Consider the following 21,748-nt stretch of genomic DNA (forward strand, 5'->3'; position numbering starts at 1 on the left):
GTTGATCAAATATTAGTATGGAAAATAAATTAGAGCAACTACAAGTTTTCTTAAACAGTAATACCTTAGAGTATATAGAACGCGTCCATCATTCCAAATTCGAAGAAGACGATTAGGAGTTGTTATCCAATGAGCATCAGATTTTCTTGAATTTCTGAAGAAAGTGTCAGGAATCCAAATTTTTCCAACCATATTACTGTTAAGCATAAGCACTTTCATGGTACTGTTGAATTTTAGACGACTATCAAACCAGGTTTGGGCAAAAATTATATCTATTGTGTATTCCTAAAAGATAAAAAGAAGAGTAATGACTTATAATAGTAAAACCACTATTTTAGACATTTTCTTCAGGTTGAATTTTTATAAAGTTTCTGTAAGTAAATAGCACTTAAACTCAGTCTTTTTTGTAGAAAAAAAGTATGCCATTATCTTAACCTTTTTTTTTCATTGTTTACATGAGTCATGTAAACTAAAATTCAAGATTTCTCGTAATTACTGCTGTCCCGTGTGGCTTTACATATCTTTTTGTAAATTGTATTCAAGATTTATAATAGGTAGGATATAGCTATTAAATATAAAGGCCAATCATTTTCATGTTAACAATTATATTAAATTTTGTGATATTTACGAATGCTTAAGTCACACAAAAAGTCACAAGCTACAAAATCAAAATGCAAACACTCGCTAAATTATCTAAAAGCCCTTATCTTGTCCTTTGTCCAAAAAATTAATTTCAATTATTTAGATCCACTGTTTTCAAATATTTTAAAGCAATCATACTCACACACACACATACACAGACACACACACACACACACACACACACACACACACACCCTATTAAGCACTTATAATATGCCAAGTATCTGTTGAGTTTTGCAAGTATCATGTCATTAAATCCTTACTACAGCCCTGTGAATAATTACTACAATAATCTTTATTTTAAGGAACATTTATTAATAGAGATGTAAAATAACTCTCCCCACATCAAAGAGCAGATGATATGAAAACTGAGACACTGTAGGTTGAATCCCAAATCCACATATCTAACAACCACATATAATGGTGGTCACAGTGAGGCCTGATGAGTGCCATAATTAGAGCAAAGGTTCTGCCCATAATCAGCGAGTGACTGTAAGTAGGAAATTGCATGGTTATGAGAGAATTCTTAGGAGTAGGTGATTAGGTATAATCTACCTTTATATCCTGACAGAATATCTACCATATTATAAGCATTAAAATTTATTTGATAAAATTAATGAATAAGAATGCATATTTGATGCTACTGAGAAAAGAAAGTGATTATATGTATTTGTATGTAACTTTGATATTAAAAGAGGAGGAAGAGAGTAAATTGAAAGATATGAAATTTTATATGAGTCACTTGAGATGGGAGAGATTGGTTACTCACTCTTGATGTAATACTAGCTCTTGTCCAATTTACCTGGAGAGAAATATTTATAATAAATGGAATTATAATTGGGAGCTTGACTAATGAATGAAAAACATTTTAAAATGGTAGAGAGAATAATAAGTAAACAGATTAGGAATCAACTTGTCAATAGAGAAGTTGGATCAAATCCTAATTTCCAGGCAGGATATTTAAATTACAATTTACTTGACTAGAATACAGAGAGTAAAGTGAGTGGAAAACCTCCTTTTATCTATTTTGGTGGGTTTATTTTATTTTTATTTATTTATTTTTTAATAATCCCATAATCCAACAAATTTTAATTGGCCTTCCTAAGCCTCCAGTGGAAAAGCCCTATTTTCACATTATGAATTGCCACAAAGATGAAATATATAAATTTCATAAACTTAGTCCACTAAGTTTATGCACATACAGTTTTTAACAAATAAAATTTTAATGTTTCCTGTAAGATCTTAATTCAATTTATTTATTTATTTTTAAAATTTTAATCACTCAGAAGTGGTTTTATTCTCCAAAAAATAAACGGCACCGGCTTCAGTAGTTGTGGCACGCAGGCTCAGTAGTTGTGGCCCACTGGCTTAGTTGCTCCTTGGCACATGGGATCTTCCTGGACCAGGGAGCAAACCCGTGTCCCATGCATTTGCAGGCGAACTCTTTTTTTTTTTTTTTTTACATCTTTATTGGAGTATAATTGCTTTACAATGTTGTGTTAGTTTCTGCTTTAAAACAAAGTGAATCAGTTATACATATACATATGTTCCCATATCTCTTCCCTCTTGCGTCTCCCTCCCTCCCACCCTCCCTATCCCACCCCTCTAGGTGGTCACACAGCACCGAGCTGATCTCCCTGTGCTATGCGGCTGCTTCTCACTAGCTATCTATTTTACGTTTGGTAGTGTATATATGTCCATGCCACTCTCTCAGTTTGTCACAGCTTACCCTTCCCCCTCCCCATATTCTCAAGTCCCTTCTCTAGTAGGTCTGTGTGTTTATTCCTGTCTTACCCCTCGGTTCTTCATGACATTTTTTTTCTTAAATTCCATATATATGTGTTAGCATACAGTATTTGTCTTTCTCTTTCTGACTTACTTCACTCTGTATGACAGACTCTAGGTCTATCGACCTCATTACAAATAGCTCAATTTCTTTTCTTTTTATGGCTAATATTCCGTTGTATATATGTGCCACATCTTCTTTATCCATTCATCCGATGATGGACACTTAGGTTGTTTCCATCTCCTGGCTTTTGTAAATAGAGCTGCAATAAACATTTTGGTACATGACTCTTTTTGAATTATGGTTTTCTCAGGGTATATGCCCAGTAGTGGGATTGCTGGGTCATATGGTAGTTCTATTTGTAGTTTTTTAAGGAACCTTCATACTGTTCTCCATAGTGGCTGTACCAATTCACATTCCCATCAGCAGTGCAAGAGTGTTCCCTTTTCTCCACACCCTCTCCAGCATTTATTGTTTCTAGATTTTTTGATGATGGCCATTCTGACTGGTATGAGATGATATCTCATTGTAGTTTTGATTTGCATTTCTCTAATGATTAATGATGTTGAACATTCTTTCATGTGTTTGTTGGCAGTCGGTATATCTTCTTTGGAGAAATGTCTATTTAAGTCTTCTGCCCATTTTTGGATTGGGTTGTTTGTTTTTTTGTTATTGAGCTGCATGAGCTGCTTGTAAATTTTGGAGATTAATCCTTTGTCAGTTGCTTCATTTGCAAATATTTTCTCCCATTCTGAGGGTTGTCTTTTGGTCTTGTTTATGGTTTCCTTTGCTGTGCAAAAGCATTTAAGTTTCATTAGGTCCCATTTGTTTATTTTTGTTTTTATTTCCATTTCTCTAGGAGATGGGTCAAAAAGGATCTTGCTGTGATTTATGTCATAGAGTGTTCTGCCTATGTTTTCCTCTAAGAGTTTGATAGTTTCTGGCCTTACATTTAGGTCTTTAATCCATTTTGAGCTTATTTTTGTGTATGGTGTTAGGGAGTGATCTAATCTCATACTTTTACATGTACCTGTCCAGTTTTCCCAGCTTGGTGGTTTTTATTAATTGAATAAATTTGACATGTAACTTTGTGTAAGTTTAAGGTTACTTTAGTACATTTATATATTGTTATATGATTACCGTTATAGTGATATTTAGCACAGTATCTAATTATAGTATGATATTATTGTCTATATTCATTATACTGTACATTAGATTTCTATGCATTAGTTAATACTCCTTATAAATGTATACCTTTAAACACCATTATTTTATCTATTTCGTATGAACACTATTGCAATTTGGGAAAGCCACATACATATTAATAATTATTTAAAATCCAACACAGGCCTAGACATTATGTAATTGAGTATGAAATGTATGTTTTATAAAGTGACTAATATGCATAGATAAATTATTATGGTTAATTTGTCCCATATAATAATGTAATTAGTGATCATTCATATATTTAACATCTACAGTGTGTCATTCATTGTTTTGCATAGATGTAAAGACATGAGGTCCCTGTACACAAAAATATTGCATCATGACCCCCTCTTCACATAGTCTTGGTTACCATTTAAACAACATTCTATACCAGAATTACACTGTGCTTTTGTATGGGATTGAACAGCAGAAACTGCTTAAGATAAAGGAAGAAGCTAACATACCCACCAGGTTTATGGCTTGGCAAAGATCCAACATTGGTTGGTAGAGGAAACCTCAAGCTACTTAGTAGGTATACTTGGCTTCGATGTTCCTGACTAACAAGGCATTAAAGATTGCACTTGAGAAGTAACTTATATAGGGCTGGAATATAGCAAGCATCTGTGAATCCTGCTTAGCAGCTGGCAGGATCTTCTTTAGCACACCTGTTTATAAATGTGCTAATGATTGTTAGAAGAGTTATAACTTCCAAAGGCCAAATTCTTCCAAGCAGAGATTTTTGGGAAAGTGTGAAGTTTTTTCTGCTCACAAGTCCCTCAATCTATGTTCAAGAAAAGAAAGATACAGAGCCTGTCTTGATTATCCACCATTCCTAAACTTTTTGCAAAGGCTAATACTTCCAAGCTTTTTAAAATTACTAATCCTTAATAAATGCCTCATTGAGATGAAAAGTTATTAAAATCTGTGCCATTTTATACATAAGTGAAAAATCCAATTTTGTTTGCTCATTTGTATTAGTGTAATTTCGAGAAAATAATCAAACTGTGTTCTTGTACTTCATGTTCCTACTTAGAGGCTATAATTACCTGCATAATAAATAAGCAAAAGAAACATGAAAAGGAACTTCCATTCACTGAGAACAAGTAGCTTGTTGAAGAATAGCTTCTAGGATAAACATTTTGAGATGAGGAACAGTGCATTTAACATTTGAGATCCAAAGTACATTATGAAACTTTGCCTCCTTGCAAGTTAGCCCAGAAAATAGCATTAGTGAATAAAGGTGAAGAAGTGAGCCATCTTGATTTCTAACTTAATCAGTCAAACCATAACTGATGAAAGTTCATGTAGTGCATTCTTCTACTTCACTCTTAGATTTGCAATTATGTGCTGTGTCTAACATTTAAAAGCACTGGTTAATTCAATACTTTTTTTTTTAGTAATGGAATTAGCATCACTCAAAATACAGACCTAAATAATTAATTTAGGTGCATAATTACATCATGAAGTTGGGTTGATCCTGATCTGATCTTAGCACCTTGGCATTAATCTCTCCCTAAAGTATCTATTCACACGGCCAAAATATGATGGGCCAGTGGTTAGCAGTAAACCAGATACTAAGGCTATAAACATGTAGAGAAAAGGTACAAGTGTAGTTAATCCCCAGCACAAATAGGTTTAGTGATAAAAGTTCATAGGATTCTGCCCCACTTTGCTCAATTATTGTAAAAGCACCAACTTCTTGAAACTATCACAAGATAAGTAAAATAACTTGGTGTTATTCTATTTTTTCAAATGAAAAAGAAATAAGGAAGGAGATTATGTCAGGTACTTAAATCATTGAAATCAATCATCAGTACCTTGAGAGATATTACAAAAGCAGATATAAATCCTGAGTTCAGTTATCAGCCCTTTGGGTTCTATTTTTATGTCTCTAAATTTAGATTTCCAAAGGTACATAACACCATGTGCATTCATCACTTAACTTTTTAACAAATATTTTTCAGTGTCCTAGTTACTTCTGTATTGTTCTTAGTTTACAAAGATGAACATGAAGACTTCTTGTTATGAATATATAAACAATAAAATTGGAAATTAATAATGCTTAGGGGGGATAGAGTTAAACAGAAATAGAAACAATAGAGATCATTTTCAGCTATGGAAAATTAAGAAAGACTTCATGACAGAAGTTGTATTTACCTGAACTGACTTTCACACACAGCTGAATACTAACATTAAAGAGAGATCTTTATCTCTAAAATGTAAGTTAATTTTGTGATCCACTCTTTGTTACAAGTTCAAATCCTAACACAAAAATAGAATCAGAGGATTTTCTGACATATCAGTATGCTACTAGGATGGCATTTTTCACACTATTATTGGAAGTGCTGGCTTCCGACGTTTACTTCAGTAGTTTAGATCAAGTTGTGCATATCACAAAGCTGAGTGCTCTACTCAGATAAGCCAAAGCCTGTGGCAGGATTTGCACAATTTCCATTATAGAGATTTGTCTTGATTTCCATTATAGCAAGATGTTAAAAGTGGAGACATTTAAGAAGTTTTCTCTATTTCAGATTTTAGTTAAACTGCAGGGTAACTGATGTGAGTTCAAATTCACTGCCAATCTAAAACCTAAAACTTTAGTACATTATTTAAAGACTTTGGGCTGAAACAAATATAAAAATAACACAACTGAGTAGGAGGTAGGGCGTTGTCTTTAATTATGTACATAATTGTAAATACTTTTCAGATAAACAATGACTAATACTAATACATCCAAAGTGTGTTGTAGTTAGTGTGTGTAGTGAGACATTATGATGTAATCTAAAGAATTACTGGTTGGGTGGAGTCAGGAAATCATGTCAGAGTCCCAGTTATGTGACTTCTTAGAGTAGGGTGCTGACTATGTCCTTTACTCTCTCTCACTGGAAAAATCAGGGCACTATGCGAAATTATCATTCTGATCTTTCCCATCTCTAAGGTTTGGTGATCTTGTTCCATAAACAAGAATAAAGGCTACAGTGGACATGGTGTTGTCCAGTGACCCATTCTCATAAAAATACTTCTGATCTATAGGCATCTTTGTTATTTTAATTTAATCCCACCTAATTCCTGCTAAATTTATAGTTGGAAATGGCTCAAGCCAGTGGCTGCCAAAACTGGTTGACCAGAAGTCCCCAAAGAGCATTTTCAAAATTCTGATTCTAGGTCCCCATCCCAGATTACTGAATCAGAATCTCATAAAGCAATACTGAAAAATTGCATTTTTCTTAAATGCAGTTTGGGTTTCTAAAAGTTTGGAAAATTTCGACTTAAAATTCTATCACTTCCTCAAGGCATTTCTATCCAATAACTAGGTTTCCTGACCAAAAGAAAAGGTAAAAGTAAAAGAAATAAAGAGAGTTAGAGAGAGAGAGAAATCCATAGATGAGATTTGTACAGAATTCCTCAAACTGTACAGTATAACCTGTCATCTCTTTAAATAAAATTTCTATATATAAACACTGTTTGAGAACATGTGTTTATGTGTGTGTGTATTTAAGAAAACTTTTTCAACTGATAAATGTACCTCAACAGAATTTTAAATGTAATCGTCAAAAATGGTGAAATATTATCCCTCTGAAGTTATCTTAGGCCATGTTAATTATCACCATATGTGCTAAATTGCTTTTTCTTAGATATTCATTGTTTTTCTTTTTTTAAAAAAGAGTATTATTAGCAACGTATTAACGTTTGTCATTCTCCTCTTGTAAATAAATTTTCTATTAAGAAGTGAAGCAATCAAAGCGGTTGCCTAATAACTTTGAGTTTATCATTGAAAACCCTTGGTAGGTACCATGTAACTCATATAATTTGATTTTAAACAAAGAAGTGAAAAATGTATACTCATAAGATATATTTATTATCATCTATAACATTTGACAAATGAAATAGTGCCTTGAATCAGCTAGGCAGGAAGCAAGGCTACCTACCTTTTAATCACATGTATGATTAGGTCCTTATTCTGGCAGAACTTTCCCCCTAATCCTAGCCTGAGGGCAGAACAACCAAGAAGTACAGTCCCATTCTACAACATACTCTATCTACTAATTCATGAAGGACTCAAAATTGTAACTAACCTAGGAGGCAGATCATTAAAAAAGAATTCAATATAGACACCTCCAAAATCTGACCAAGATGTTAGATAATGTATTACTAGATAGATTATGGTACAAATACATCCCCTAATACCATGCAACATTTAATGATATTTTTAAAAAGTAGTTAAGTGGAATAACAGTCATGATATAATAAGTAGAAAGACACAATGTTATAAAAATATGTATAATATTAGTAGTATAACATTTGGGAAAACTATGTACATGAAGTTATTAAAATGGTAGTTAACAATGGTGACCACTGGATAATCATAATCTAGAATATTAATTTTTTCTTTTGCCTAAATGGAATTTCTAATTTTCCAATATTGGTCATGTATTTCTTTTATAATAAGGAAAAAAATCCTATTTTAATGAAAGATTTTTAGAAATAAAATAGCATAGGGTCACCATTTGCAACTTAAAATATGTATGGGTTCATACACAGAACTTTCCTGGCCCTTCCTCTTCTGTATCGATTTAATTTGTTATTTTTTAGACATCTTCCCCACTAGGTTTTATACTTGTCCAAAGGAAAGAGGCCATATATATTCTAACTTAGTAGCCAATGTACCAACTTTCGCAATACAAGTCTTACATAAATAAAAGACAAATAAGACCATAAAATAAAAATTTAAATGTGTTTTTTTTTCAACTCAAGAAATAGTAAAATTATTTTAATAATTTTTGGAGCTTCAGAGGTTATTTTAATTTCTTTATTCTAAGAGCTTTAACTTCCTATTCATGGGGCAAGTGAGCATTCTGGATCAAAGAAGTACAGAGTTGAAAATAATATTTATTTATAATTTTTAATTTTACCTCTGCTAGTGTTGAATCAAAACTTACCTAAATTCTATATTATTTTAAAATAAAGCCTGTGAAAAGAAATAGATTTTAGAGTATTTAATGAAAACAATAAATCTTAACATAATATGCAAAAGAAAAGAAATTAAAACTATGGCAACAAACTTTAAAATATTGTACAAACCAAACAAATAAACTTAATGTGTTTGCTGTTTCATAATTCCTAAAAATAATATAGCTGGCAAGGAGTGACCGTTTCCTGTTAATATAGTAAGAGGAAAAAACACGGTTAATTTGATATGTAGAAGCTATGCTTGAGGCTTTATTTCCTTAAATCTGGAAGCAGTAGGAATAAAAAAGAGAGAAAAGGAAGGAGAGGAATGAGAGGGAAGAGAGAGAGAGAGAGAAAGGCAGAGACAGAGACAAAGAGAGATGGAAAGATGAACCTATGAACATTAGCACCTATTGTATGAACCATGCTGAAGAAATGTGCTCCTTGCAAGAAATTCATGGAGAAAAAAATTCTCTCTGAGCACCAGCTTTCTCAATATATCTAGAATGTTTAAACCCAAGTTATATGTCTAGGGAGTTTATTGTCAAAAACAAGTCTGATAAAATAAGGGAAAATAAAAAATATTAAACTTCAGTTCTCACCATTCTCAAATAGATTATTTAACTATACCTCACCCCCTATACACACATTTGATGCTTGGCCATTCCATTTGAATGATAGAACAAAATTTGGTTTCTGGGAAAATCTCTTATATCCTGTACTGTGTTTCCATACAATAATGATTAATGTTTTTAACTTTCGTAGTTCCATCTACGCTTTTAAAGAATATTTTTTCTTTTATAGGGAGCAGTTGGATTTTCCTTTTCTTGTAAAAGGAGTCTGAAAAGGGGCATTATTGTTAAATATTTCTATACTGGACAGAAAGAAAACAACTTGTCTTTTGCTAAATTAATTTAATCCTATTTGTGTACTGCTCTCCCCAGCATTGTCATCTCCAGCAGGTAGTTACTTTGGAGTCTAGCCCAGCTTGTGCCCTGGCTCCTTTATAAGTTGCCTTCCTCATAATTTGTGTTTTCACTCTTCATCCCTGTCTCCATTACCAAAACCAATCGCAATTTCACGCTGGAAGAATCTATTCAGCTTCGGAAGCATATTCTAAGACCATGTGACCTCTGACCCTGGCAGTTAGGATGATATAAACTTAAGTTCTACAGACATGAAATGGGATCTTGTTCTTGAACAGTTTTTTATAGCTGTTTATCTCTCTGGTCTGACACTTTCAAAATGCATATATTGATAATCTCTTAAATATTGGACTATATAATGGTGTACCAGTTCCTATGAATAAACCCATGTCCAAATTATACCTGGAATTTTCAATTATAATTGTTTTCTACTTACTCCCCTTGTGTTATATACCTATAATATCATCTTGGATTCCCTGGAGCTTTCATTGATTTTGACTTGATTCAGAGAATCGCTATAACCCTTGAACATTGTATTTGCTACCAGAGGATAAGTGCAATTGTTTAATTATCCTGACACATTTACTTGAAAGAGTGAAAATACATAATCTTCTCAAAACCTGAAAAATTAAGAGGTTAAATACTTTAATTCCAGTCTAATAACCTCTATTAACATTTTTTGCCTTCAGTTTTGATTGTATATTTCTGTTCTGTTTACAATTAGATAGTTTTAATTAGAGATGCATAGTTGAACAGCCTCTTTCCAAGTTAATTTTTCAATCTTCATTAGTGCATCTGTTATTCACTTTGCACTTACATTCTCAAAATAGAAATTATAGGAACGATCTATTTATTGATTTATTCATTCTTTCAACATGCAATTATTAAATATCTATTTTTTGACAGTGGCACCAGGATTGAAGCCATTAATCTAACCCTGGATTTAAAAAGAAAAGAAAAGAAAGACATATCCTATTGTAGAATGATATTGCTTTAGGCCTTATCAGTAATCTACAGATACTATTTTATGTAGCCAAGCTTAAAATGAAACAACCATTTTGCACCAAAATTTTGCCTCATTTGAAAAAATAAGAACATTAAACCTATGTATTAATTTTGTTCCTTATCAGTAACTTAAGTTGTATGTGTAAAGAGGGAAAAAACACTTGCTTGCTTAATTACACTCAGGTCTGCTTGCTTTATTACACTCACAGTCAAAGCAATTTTGTTCATTTTATAATAACTGAATTCTAATTTTCCTGCATTGTTTAGTTAAAATAGTCTTCTATGTAAACTGTTCCTTAATCCCTAGTATGACAATGCTTCTCTTTTAATAAACACTATCAAATATTCCACAGTTTTTTTTTCTTATACGTGCTTTAGTATCACCAATTTTAATAGTAATTTCACTTAATTAGCTTTTTTAAAAAACTATCACTGTCCAAGGTTACAAGTGTCTAATTTGCCCCACTGGGAAAACTAAATATTTAATACCATGAAACTTTTATATACGAAGATTATCATAGAAGCCTCTTGATAGCCATTCTTGTCAAAATATTTCTGGAATACTAATTCAGTCTTGAATTCTACTTCTTCTTTAATGACCACATTTTTCTTTAATGAATTCATTCAAATTGAAAACAAAAGCCCCAAATAAAACATATGCAATGCAGGAAAATTTAGACTTCCACATGCCCAAATGGGCTTATCTAAGTATTGGTTAATTAGAGACTGAATATTTTATGATTTTTTTAAAGAGAAAATTAACATTTTAGTAAGGCATTACTTTATGAAATCTTATATTTGCATAATGTTAAATCAATACACACAGGTATATAGAATGCTTTATCTTTACAAAAACCAAGAGGTTGTATACAAATTTGTTTGGGGTAGAAGTAATACTAAAACACTCTTTGAAACTTTCTCTTCCCTTGCTTTATCTTCATTTTCTTGCCAACTATGCTGTTTAATTTACTACCTCAATTTCATCTTTCAGGTCCTTAAATATATTGGGTTGGCCAAAAAGTGCCTTTGGTTTTTTAAGTCAAAATAAAAGGCACATTTTTCATTTTCACCAAGAACTTTATTGAACAATGTATTCGCCCTTTTGTTCCACTACCTTCTGCCATTTTTCAGGCAACTTTATAATTCCGTTTTCCCAAAACTTTTAATCTTTTTGAGCAAAGAACTGTTCCAGGTGCCTTTTACAGTCTTCCAGGGAATTGAAATTTTTTCCAGAATTTTGTAAAGACCGAAATAAATGCAAATCTGAAGGTACAGTCTCTGGTGAATATGGCAGAAGAATCAGAACTTCCCAGCCAAGCTGTAACAGTTTTTGCCTGGTCATCAAAGAAACATGTGGTCTTGTGTTATCCAGATGGAAGATTATGCATTTTCCATTGACTAATTCTGGATGCTTTTCGTCAAGTGCTGCTTTTAGTTGATCTAATTGGGAGCAGTACTTGTTGGAATTAATTGTTTGGTTTTCCAGAAGGAGCTCATAACAGAGGACTCCCTTCCAATCCCACCATGTACACAACATCACCTTCTTTGGATGAAGACCGGCCTTTGGTGTGGTTGGTGGTGGTTCATTTTACTTGCCCCACCATCTCTTCTGTTCCACATTATTGTACAGTATCCACTTTTCATCGCCCGCAACAATTTGTTTTAAAAACGGAATGTTTTCATTACGTTTCTGTAGAGAATCACACGCAGAAATATGGTCAAGAAGGTTTTTTTCACTTAACTTATGTGGAACCCAAACATCAAAGTGATTAACATAACCAGGCTGGTGCAAATGATTTCCAATGCTTGATTTGGATATTTTGAGTATGTCGGCTATTCTCTCACGTGGTATAATGTTGATTGTTCTCAGTGAATGTCTTGATTTGATCCCTATCGACTTCAACTGGTCTACCCTACCGTGGGGCATTGTCCAGAGAGAAATCTCCAGCACGAAACTTCACAAACCACTTTTGACAGGTTTGTTCAGTCACAGCACCTTTTCCATACACTGCACAAATCTTTTTTTTGCATTTCAGTTGCATTTTTACCTTTCTTGAAATAATAAAGCGTAATATGCCAAAAATGTTGCTTTTTTTCTTCCACCTTCAGTATTAAAATGGCTACACAAAAATTCATCAATTTGGTAAGTTTTTTTTTTAAATGCATGCCGATATGATAGCTGTCACAATACAATCTAACAAAATTGTTTCAAATTAAAGACAACTAAGAGCTACCAGAGCCATCTTACAGGAAAAAATGAACGAACATTTTGGCCAACCCAATATATGTTCCTCAAGGTCTGATATTTGTTTCTTTTTCCTTCTCTCTTTACTTTAACACTGCTTTTCCAATTCCTCGGAGGTTTAGCTAATCCCTGGAAAATAGTTGCTCCAGCCCTTTCTCCTGACAGTTGGCTCCTATTTTCAGACTCTCAAATTCAACTTATCCCAAGCCAGTTCGTATTTATTTGCACTAAGGCAACACAGATGTCCATTATGGTGTGACCAAAATGCTGTCAGTACGGTAATCAATATAGGCAGCTGTGAAAGTTAATGACAATCATGTGAACATCATATTGAGTAAGAGAAAAACTGAGCACGGCTGTAATACTATAAGAATAAGCAGACACAGACAAGTATATAATGATGGTTATTCAGGCATAAAGTGGTTAAGATCAGTAATAAAGAGACAATTTATTGTGACAATGAATAAATGAAGTTAGGGAGAAAAATCATCAAAGGGTTAGAGAATTATCTTTGCATGGTGTTATGGGCTAAATGCTGTCCTCCCAAAATTCATATGTTGAAGCCCTAACCCCCAGTACCTCAGAATGTGACTATATTTGAAGATAGGGCCTTTAAATAGATGATTAAGTTAAAATGAGGTCTTTAGGGTGGACCCAAATCCAATCTGACTGCTGTCTTTATAGAAGGGAAAATTTGGATACACAAAGAGCACCAGGGAAACACATGCACTGAAGAAACTCATGTAATGACACAGTGAGAAGGTGACCATCTGCAAACCAAGGAGAAAGGCCTGAGAAGAAAGCAAAGTTGCTGACACCTTGATTTGGACTTCTGTCCTTAAGAACTGGAGACATAAATGTCTGAAATGTCTGTTGTTTCAGCAAGCAGTCTCTGGCACTTTGTTACGGCAGCCTGAGAGAGTAACACAGGTGACCAAATCAGAGGAGATGAACATAAAACATGATTGAGCTCATTGAATGGGACCAAGTAGTTTGACTCACAGAAATGGGATCATTAGGGTTTGGAACAGCACATTTTCAACCTATTTTAAATAATGTCTGTGGGTTATATTGGAGTTATTAATTATGTCTTTCAAATGGTAATGAAAACTATTTATTCTGTGTATAAGCATAGTTACAGACTTTTCCATTTTCCATCCTAAATGACCTTTCCTTGACATTTTCTCATATTCTCTCTTGCTCATATTTCTCTTTTACTCTCTTCCTTCTCTACCACCAAACTCTTACCTCATTCTCTTCTAAGTCAAGTTTCTCAAAATAGTAGTTCATAAAATTAACCTGCATTCCCACTTACTCACCATCACCTTGAAATCCACACATGATTGCATGTCTATCACTGCAGAACCCATATTTCTAGCTCTGTGACAAGAAGTTGGATAGGAAACCAATTTTGAGGATGGAGGAGAGACGTATGATTCAGCTGTTATTTTCTTTCTTTCACTTTTCCACTGAATTTCACCTAACAGAGATAACCAGTACCATATAACCAACACCAGTGGGCCCAATTTATTCCATTTATCACTGGATTCTCATGTATGTTGACAACTGATTATTAGTTCCTTCTTTTCCATTCTCTTTTCTTCCTCAGATTATACAATATCATCTTCTCCCTGGTTCTTCTCCTACCCTCTGACTTTTCTGAGTATGTCCCTTTTCTGCATTTCTCTTTCTTCCACCTGTATTTTACATGCATTGATCTCATTATAAATACCATCTGATTCTCAGATCTGTGTTCCTCTTAATCTGCATCTTCCTTGGATCATTTATTGAGGCTTTAAGCTATATTTTATACTGCTTGCACTCTTCCCTCCCCAATTTACATCTATTTCCAGTCATAACTTCTTCCTGGAAATTAAAATCCAAATCATTACTGGACGGTTCCTCCTGAATGTGCCTTCTGCATCTGAGGGCACATATGGCTATATTCCCTATCTCAAAAAATGACTCTACCATCTGCAAAATCATCTCTATACCTTGGAGTCAGCCTATGCACAACCAACAAATCACTAATTGCATCTGTTGCCCTGAACTCACTCAGAATTAGTTATCAGAAATTATTCACATATTCTTTCTATTATTGTGGTATATATATACTCCAGAACTCTATGCCAGATAACTATTTTTAATATTCATTACTTACCATATTTATGGGATCAACTGGTCCAATGCTGTTTACGTAAACATCAGTTTCAATTACTGTGGGCCTCACTGCAAAATACCAATATAAAGAATGGTCAACTGAAAACAGAACTACCATACGACCCAGCAATCCCACTACTAGGCATATACCCTGAGAAAACCATAATTCAGAAAGAGTCATGTACCACAATGTTCATTGCAGCTCTATTTACAGTAGCCAGGACATGGAAGCAACCTAAGTGTCCATCAACAGATGAATGGATAAAGAAGATGTGGCATATACTCAGCCATAAAAAGAAATGAAATTGAGTTATTCATAGTGAGGTGGATGGACTTAGAGTCTGTCATACAGAGTGAAGTAAGTCAGAAACAGGAAAACAAATACCATATGCTAACACATATATGTGGACTCTAAAAAAACAAAAATAAAAACAAATGGTTCTGGAGAACCTAGGGGCAGGACAGGAATAAAGACACAGACATAGAGAATGGAGTTGAGGACACAGGGAGGGGGAAGGGTAAGCTGGGACGAAGTGAGAGAGGGCATGGACTTATATATACTACCAAATGTAAAATAGATAGCTAGTGGGAAGCAGCCGCATAGCACAGGGAGATCAGCTCAGTGCTTTGTGACCACCTAGAGGGGTGGGATAGGGAGGCTAGGAGGGAGACACAAGAGGGAGGACATATGGGGATATATGTATACATATGGCTGATTCATTTTGTTATAAAGCAGAAACTAACACACCACTGTAAAGCAATTATACTCCAATAAAGATGTTAAAAAAAAAGAAAAAGAATGGTCAAAGATATAATCATAGGTTGTCTTAAATAAATCTTATTTAAATAAATTTTAATAACTATTACTATTTTACACTTTCAAGAATAAAACATTCTCATTATTAAATGAGGAAGCATGGCCCATTATATAAACACAACAACAATTTCATTTCACAAATAAATTATGTAACTAAAAATTACCATTTTTGACTAAAAACCTCCCAGTGTACAGCCTAAAACTGTCTAAATCATCCATTAAAACTAAGGAAGTTTATTCAGTTAAAAATGCTAGGTAATTTTCTCTGCAATAGTCATAGGATTTTAGGATTAGATGGATTTTAGAGCCTAAACATTGTTATGTTATCCTACTTAGTGCATATCATGATGTGCTAGCAAATGTTAACAAACTTGCTCTTGGACTGGGAGAAAACAAGCCCCGATTTGTACCTTTTGCTGATTTCAATGTTGTAAATACTCCCACAATGAAAGATTTAAAGACACCAGTGTGAAGTCACTGAATACAGAGTCGGGACGATATATAATGAGTGGTTATTGTGAGCCAGTATAAGCTAGTTCGGCACACACTAGAGCTTGAAGCATAGTTATGATGATTAAAGGAGGTGACAGATCTGAAGCGTCTACATCCAGGTCTGATTCTTGTGAGGAGCTTCATTAAATTTGTTCACACCTCCTTCCTCTCTTGTTAACAAAATTCCTTTGGGTTGTTTATAGCTGGTTCCAGTGAAAGGTGTATTTTCATCTAATTCTTAGAATATATTGTACAGCCATCCCTGTGGACTTCATCTGTTGTGTTTTGTACGTAACCATTTGTGTTTTCCAAGTTAGTGTTTAAATGGTGTATGCTGTATTCTTATATTCTATCAAAATGTGCAGCACAGGTCAGCCTTTTAAAGTTAATCGAATGATATGATTAACTACTATCTGCAATAGTGCATATTTGATTGTGATTTGGGCTTTGAACCTTTGTCAGGTATTTTTGGCTTGCTATAATGAGATTTACCATAATGATGATAACTTATACTCATGAGATTTTTTTGTTCACTATGAAAAACATTTTCACATAGTTTCTTTTTACTCCCTACCCCCCCTGCCATATAAAGCATAAAGGGTTCATTTACTGATTCAGCAAATACTTGTTGAGGAATGCATATAAAGGTTTCATAAAGAAGACAGGAAGGGAAAAAGACATTGTGAGAAGAAAATCTGTCATAGATCTCATGGAGATTTACATAGAGATAATGCAAATAAAATAAAGCAGAAAAACCACCTTGTAGCCTGAAAGTTTCTATGCTAAAGTAAGCATGTTTCCAGTACTGTATACTCAGTTATCCTTTCTGGATAAGTTTATGTGATTTCCCTTTCTGGCCCAGTACTTACCACTCTTACAATGCAGGCACTATATTAGACCTCGCAGGATGAACCCCCTCCTCTAGTACATAGCTGAATCTGCCTGTCTGAGTCCCTATCCTGTCTCAAGTCTCCCTATCTTAGTAACTTTTAGTCTGTCAGAGCTTCCAGGCTGGTAAGCTTCCATGGAAAACTTGAGGCATTTTGGAAAACAGTGCCTGTATTATTTTAAAACCATATTTATTTTTAATCTTTGAAATTATAAAAAGCCCTACACTTAGAAAAACATACAGTATTTATTTAGTTTGTTTTACCTCAAGCAAATATTTTATTACATGACATACATATTTTCTTAGCTAGAAAAATAAATGGGATTTGTTAGAAATAGTTTTAGTATGCAAAACTATAGGTTTCTAGATTTACATGATACATGACAATGTAATTCGATCTAGTAGCCAACAATTAGATTTCTTAAATAAAAGTAGGTTCTATGACTTATAGAAGGTTATATAGCTTAACTTATATAGCTTAACCTAAGCTGATGACTTCTGAGATGAGTTGCTTTAATCATTTGCCATTTATGTTTGACTAGCTATGAATTGTAACCAATAAATATCATATAATTAAGCTAAATATAACTAGATTTACAGAGTGGTTTTTATGAAAGTCAATTAATAACAATAGGTTTATTAGTTTCATTTAGTATATTTATTAACAGTTATAAGCAATTAAGTGCAATGTACCAGTCTTATCTGATTAGACTTTTTCAGTTCATCTGATAAATCAACAAAAACTGAGTGCCTGCTCTCTATTGCATGATACTTGGGGCTGAACACCGCTTATAACAAGAACTAAATGATTTTTTTTAACATCTTTATTGGAGTATAATTGCTTCACAATGATGTCTTAGTTTCTGCTTTATAACAAAGTGAATCAACTATACATATACATATATCCCTCTTGCGTCTCCCTCCCACCCTCCTTATCCACAAAGCACTGAGCTGATCTCCCTGTGCTATGTGGCTGCTTCCCACTAGCTATCTATTTTACATTTGGTAGTATATATAAGTCCATCCCACTCTCTCATTTCGTCCCGGCTTACCTTTCCCCCTCCCCGTGTCCTCAAGTCCATTCTCTACGTCTGCGTCTTTATTCCTATTCTGCCCCTAGGTTCTCCAGAACCATTTGTTTTTGTTTTTGTTTTTTTTTAGATTCCATATATATGTGTTAACATATGGTATTTGTTTTTCTCTTTCTGACTTACTTCACTCTGTATGACAGACTCTAGTTTCATCCACCTCACTACAAATAACTCAATTTTGTTTCTTTTTATGGCTGAGTAATATTCTTGAGGACATTTTTATTTACAGGACATACTTTTCACATTTTACAGTAGAGAAAGATGTAGATATGAGTGATCAGTCCTGGTTTCTTGATATCAACATTTCCTTACCTAACTATAAGGCAAATATATGTATGTTACAAAAATATTAACTCTGGCATTAGGGCTTGAGCCACACTATTTCATGATGCGCATACATCAAGTTCTTCTGAGATGGGACAAAAGATATATTACATCAGTAATTCCAGCGTAGAACATTGCTATTCACAGAAGATATTCAATAAATTACACAATGAACATATATTTGCAAACTATGAGCATTTTTTGAGTTGTTATGTGTATCATTTTATAACTTGCAGGTGCTATCATTTGATCCAATCCTTTAAACTTCATCCCCAAAACACGACGTAGAATAAACCTGAAAGTGAATTAAAATATTTCAGATTAATTTTGAAACTACAGCTAGTGCTTATATGCTTCAAAATATAAAAAGGAAAACAACAGAAATCTGTAATTGTTCCTTAATAATGACTTATTACTGCTTTCATTGATTCATGCTATGAACAATACTTTTGGGTGAAATCACTTAAAATACAGGATTCTTAGTAATTGAGTAAGTACTTTCTTGGCTTTATGATTTTCTCAGTAGAAGGTTTGTCCAATTGCAGGATTTTAGTGATATTTAAAAAGGAAAACACCATACTTCAATTAAAAAGTAGGAAAATGAAGCTAAAAGAAAATTGCTATTCCAAGCTTATTAAATGATGTTTAGAAAGTGGGCACACTATGTTTAATTCATCAATACACACAGAGATCAAAGATCTGTTTTTTGTGATAGTACAACAATGACTTAGAAAAGCATGTACTGCCACAGCAAATTACATTTTTGATAGATAGAGGGAAGACAGGTAAAGAGGACACTGAGTTATTTTTGCAAGGCCTCTTTCTGTGCTGTGACTTCTAAGTACTTTGCTTTAAGTATCTCACCAGAATATAAGTAAACTCCTAGTGCAAGTGAGTATATAGAAATAGACATTCCAGGCAACTTAGTAATCCAGAAAATACAAAGAGGAAGGAAAAGAGAAAGAAAGAAAAAAACAGTGAGCTCAACATCGAGTTTCCACGTAGTTAAGGCAAAACCGAAGAGAGCTCACTCTGGGTGGGTAATTGGTTATCAATCAGAAGATATAAACTAAAATGAATTTTAAAAATATTTTCTTCATACTTATTTTTAACCATGCTGTATTCCAATAGTCTAAGATATCTTTAGCATAATATGTAGCTTTTTGGTCACCTTGGATATTAAAATTAATTTAAGTCAGTCAAAAACTCTAATCCTGGAAAATAAGATTAATGGTCTTTTCTTACTGCCCCTCAATGGTATTAAAAAAGAAACAGTCCCACTGATATGGATATTGCAGTTATACAGATTTTGAAAGAACTATGATTTATGTCTTATTGCCCTAGAACAGACAGCAGGGGTTCTCAACACAAAGATGTCATATTTGGGTCCAGATGCTTCTTCCCAGGCCATACTAACAAGGAATGTCAACTAGCATTTGCCATCTCCTTCCCTAGGTCACATATGGACAAATAGACACGTGGATACACATGGAAGAAAAGGTAGATATGGATAAATAGATACTTAAGACTGTGCTGTCTAATACCTTAGCTAGTAGATACTAACACAGATGGCTAGAAAAGATACTAACATAAATTTTGGACAGAAAAGAATGCCTACAAAATCACTTTAATAATTATTCATATTTGTTTGTTTTCAAAGTTTTATTGAAGTACATTTGATTTATACTATTGTGTTAGTTTCAGGTGTTCAGCATAGTGATTCAGTTATTTTTTTCTGATTATATTCCATTACAGATTATTACAAGATATTGATTACAATTTTCTGTGCTATATAGTAAATCCTTGTTGCTTATCTATTTTATACATTTTATGTATAGTACTTTGTATCTGTTAATCCCATACTCCTAATTTGTCCCTCCTTCCCTCTCTCTCCCCTTTGGTAACCATAAGTTTGTCTTCTATGCCTGTGAGTCTTTTTCTGTTTTGTATATAGAGTCTTTGTATTATTTTTTAGATTCCACATATAAGTGATATCACATAGTATTTGTCTTTCTCTGTCTTACATACTTCACTAAGTATAATATTCTCTAGGTCCATCCATGTTGCTGCAAATGGCAATATTTTGTTCCTTTTTATGGCTGAGTAATATTCCTTTATATATATATTTATATATATGTATATATATCATATATATATATCTTATCTTCTTTAACTGATCTGTTGATGGGCACTTGGGTTGTGTCTATGTCTTGGCTATTATAAATAGTGCTGCTGTGAACACTGGGGCACATGTATCTTTTTGAATTAGGTTTTTGTTTTTTCTGGGTATGTACCAGGGAGTGGGATTGCTGGATCATATGGTAGCTCTATTTTTATTTTTTTAAGGAACCTCCATACTGTTCTCCATAGTGGAGGAACCAATTTGCATTCCCAACAACAGTGTACAAGAGATCCCTTTTCTCCACACCTTCTCCAGCATTTATTATTTGTAGACTTTTTGATGATAACCATTCTGACAAGTGTGAGGTGATACCTCATTGTGGTTTTGATTTGCATTTCTCTAATAATTAGAGATATGAGCATCTTTTCATCTGCCTCTTGGCCATCTGTATGTCTTCTTTGGAAAAATGTCTATATAGGTCTTCTGCCCATTTTTTGATTGGGTTGTTTATTTTTTCAATCTTGAGTTGTATGTGCTGTTTGTATATTTTGGATATTAACTCCTTGTTGGTCGCATCGTTTGCAAATATCTTCTCCCATCCCATAAGCTGTCTTTTCGTTTTGTTGATGATTTCCTTTGCTGTGCAAAAGCTTTTGAGTTTAATTAGGTTCCATTTGTTTATTTTTGCTTTTATTTATTTTTCCTTGGGACACTGATCTAAGAAAATACTGCTACAATTTATGTCAGAGAATGTTTTGCCTATGTTCTTTTCTAAGAGTTTTATGTTGTCATGTCTTATATTTAGGTCTTTAAGCCATTTTGAGTTTATTTTTGTATATGGTACGAGGGAGTGTTCAAATTTCATTGATTTACATGTAGCTGTCCAGCTTTCCCAACATCACTTTTTGGAGAGACTTAAGTCATTTATTATGTATACTCTGAGATGAACAGATAAAATGCTACTCTGCACAGTACATATTACTACTTACATTTAAATAGAAATTAATTAAATTTAATTGAAATTTAGCCATACTAGCCACATTTCAAGTACTCAATAGTCAATAATCAATTTCAAGTATTCAGTACTCACAAA

At 33.5% G+C, this 21,748-nt stretch overlaps 1 protein-coding gene across 1 annotated transcript in view; it reads right to left on the reverse strand.

Annotated features, from left to right (window-relative positions):
- Window positions 1-21,748, reverse strand: part of GABRG1 (gamma-aminobutyric acid type A receptor subunit gamma1) — a 67,881-nt gene that overhangs the window by 22,285 nt on the left and 23,848 nt on the right. The window contains exons 3-4 of the mRNA XM_030880450.2: window positions 14,922-14,989; window positions 65-285 (exon numbers count right to left, since the gene is read on the reverse strand). Coding sequence (XP_030736310.1) covers window positions 65-285; window positions 14,922-14,989 — 289 coding nt within the window. The remainder of the gene's footprint in view (window positions 1-64; window positions 286-14,921; window positions 14,990-21,748) is intronic.

Source organism: Globicephala melas, chromosome 5, assembly GCF_963455315.2.
Source record: "Globicephala melas chromosome 5, mGloMel1.2, whole genome shotgun sequence".
In the NCBI taxonomy this organism is placed as follows: Eukaryota; Metazoa; Chordata; class Mammalia; order Artiodactyla; family Delphinidae; genus Globicephala; species Globicephala melas.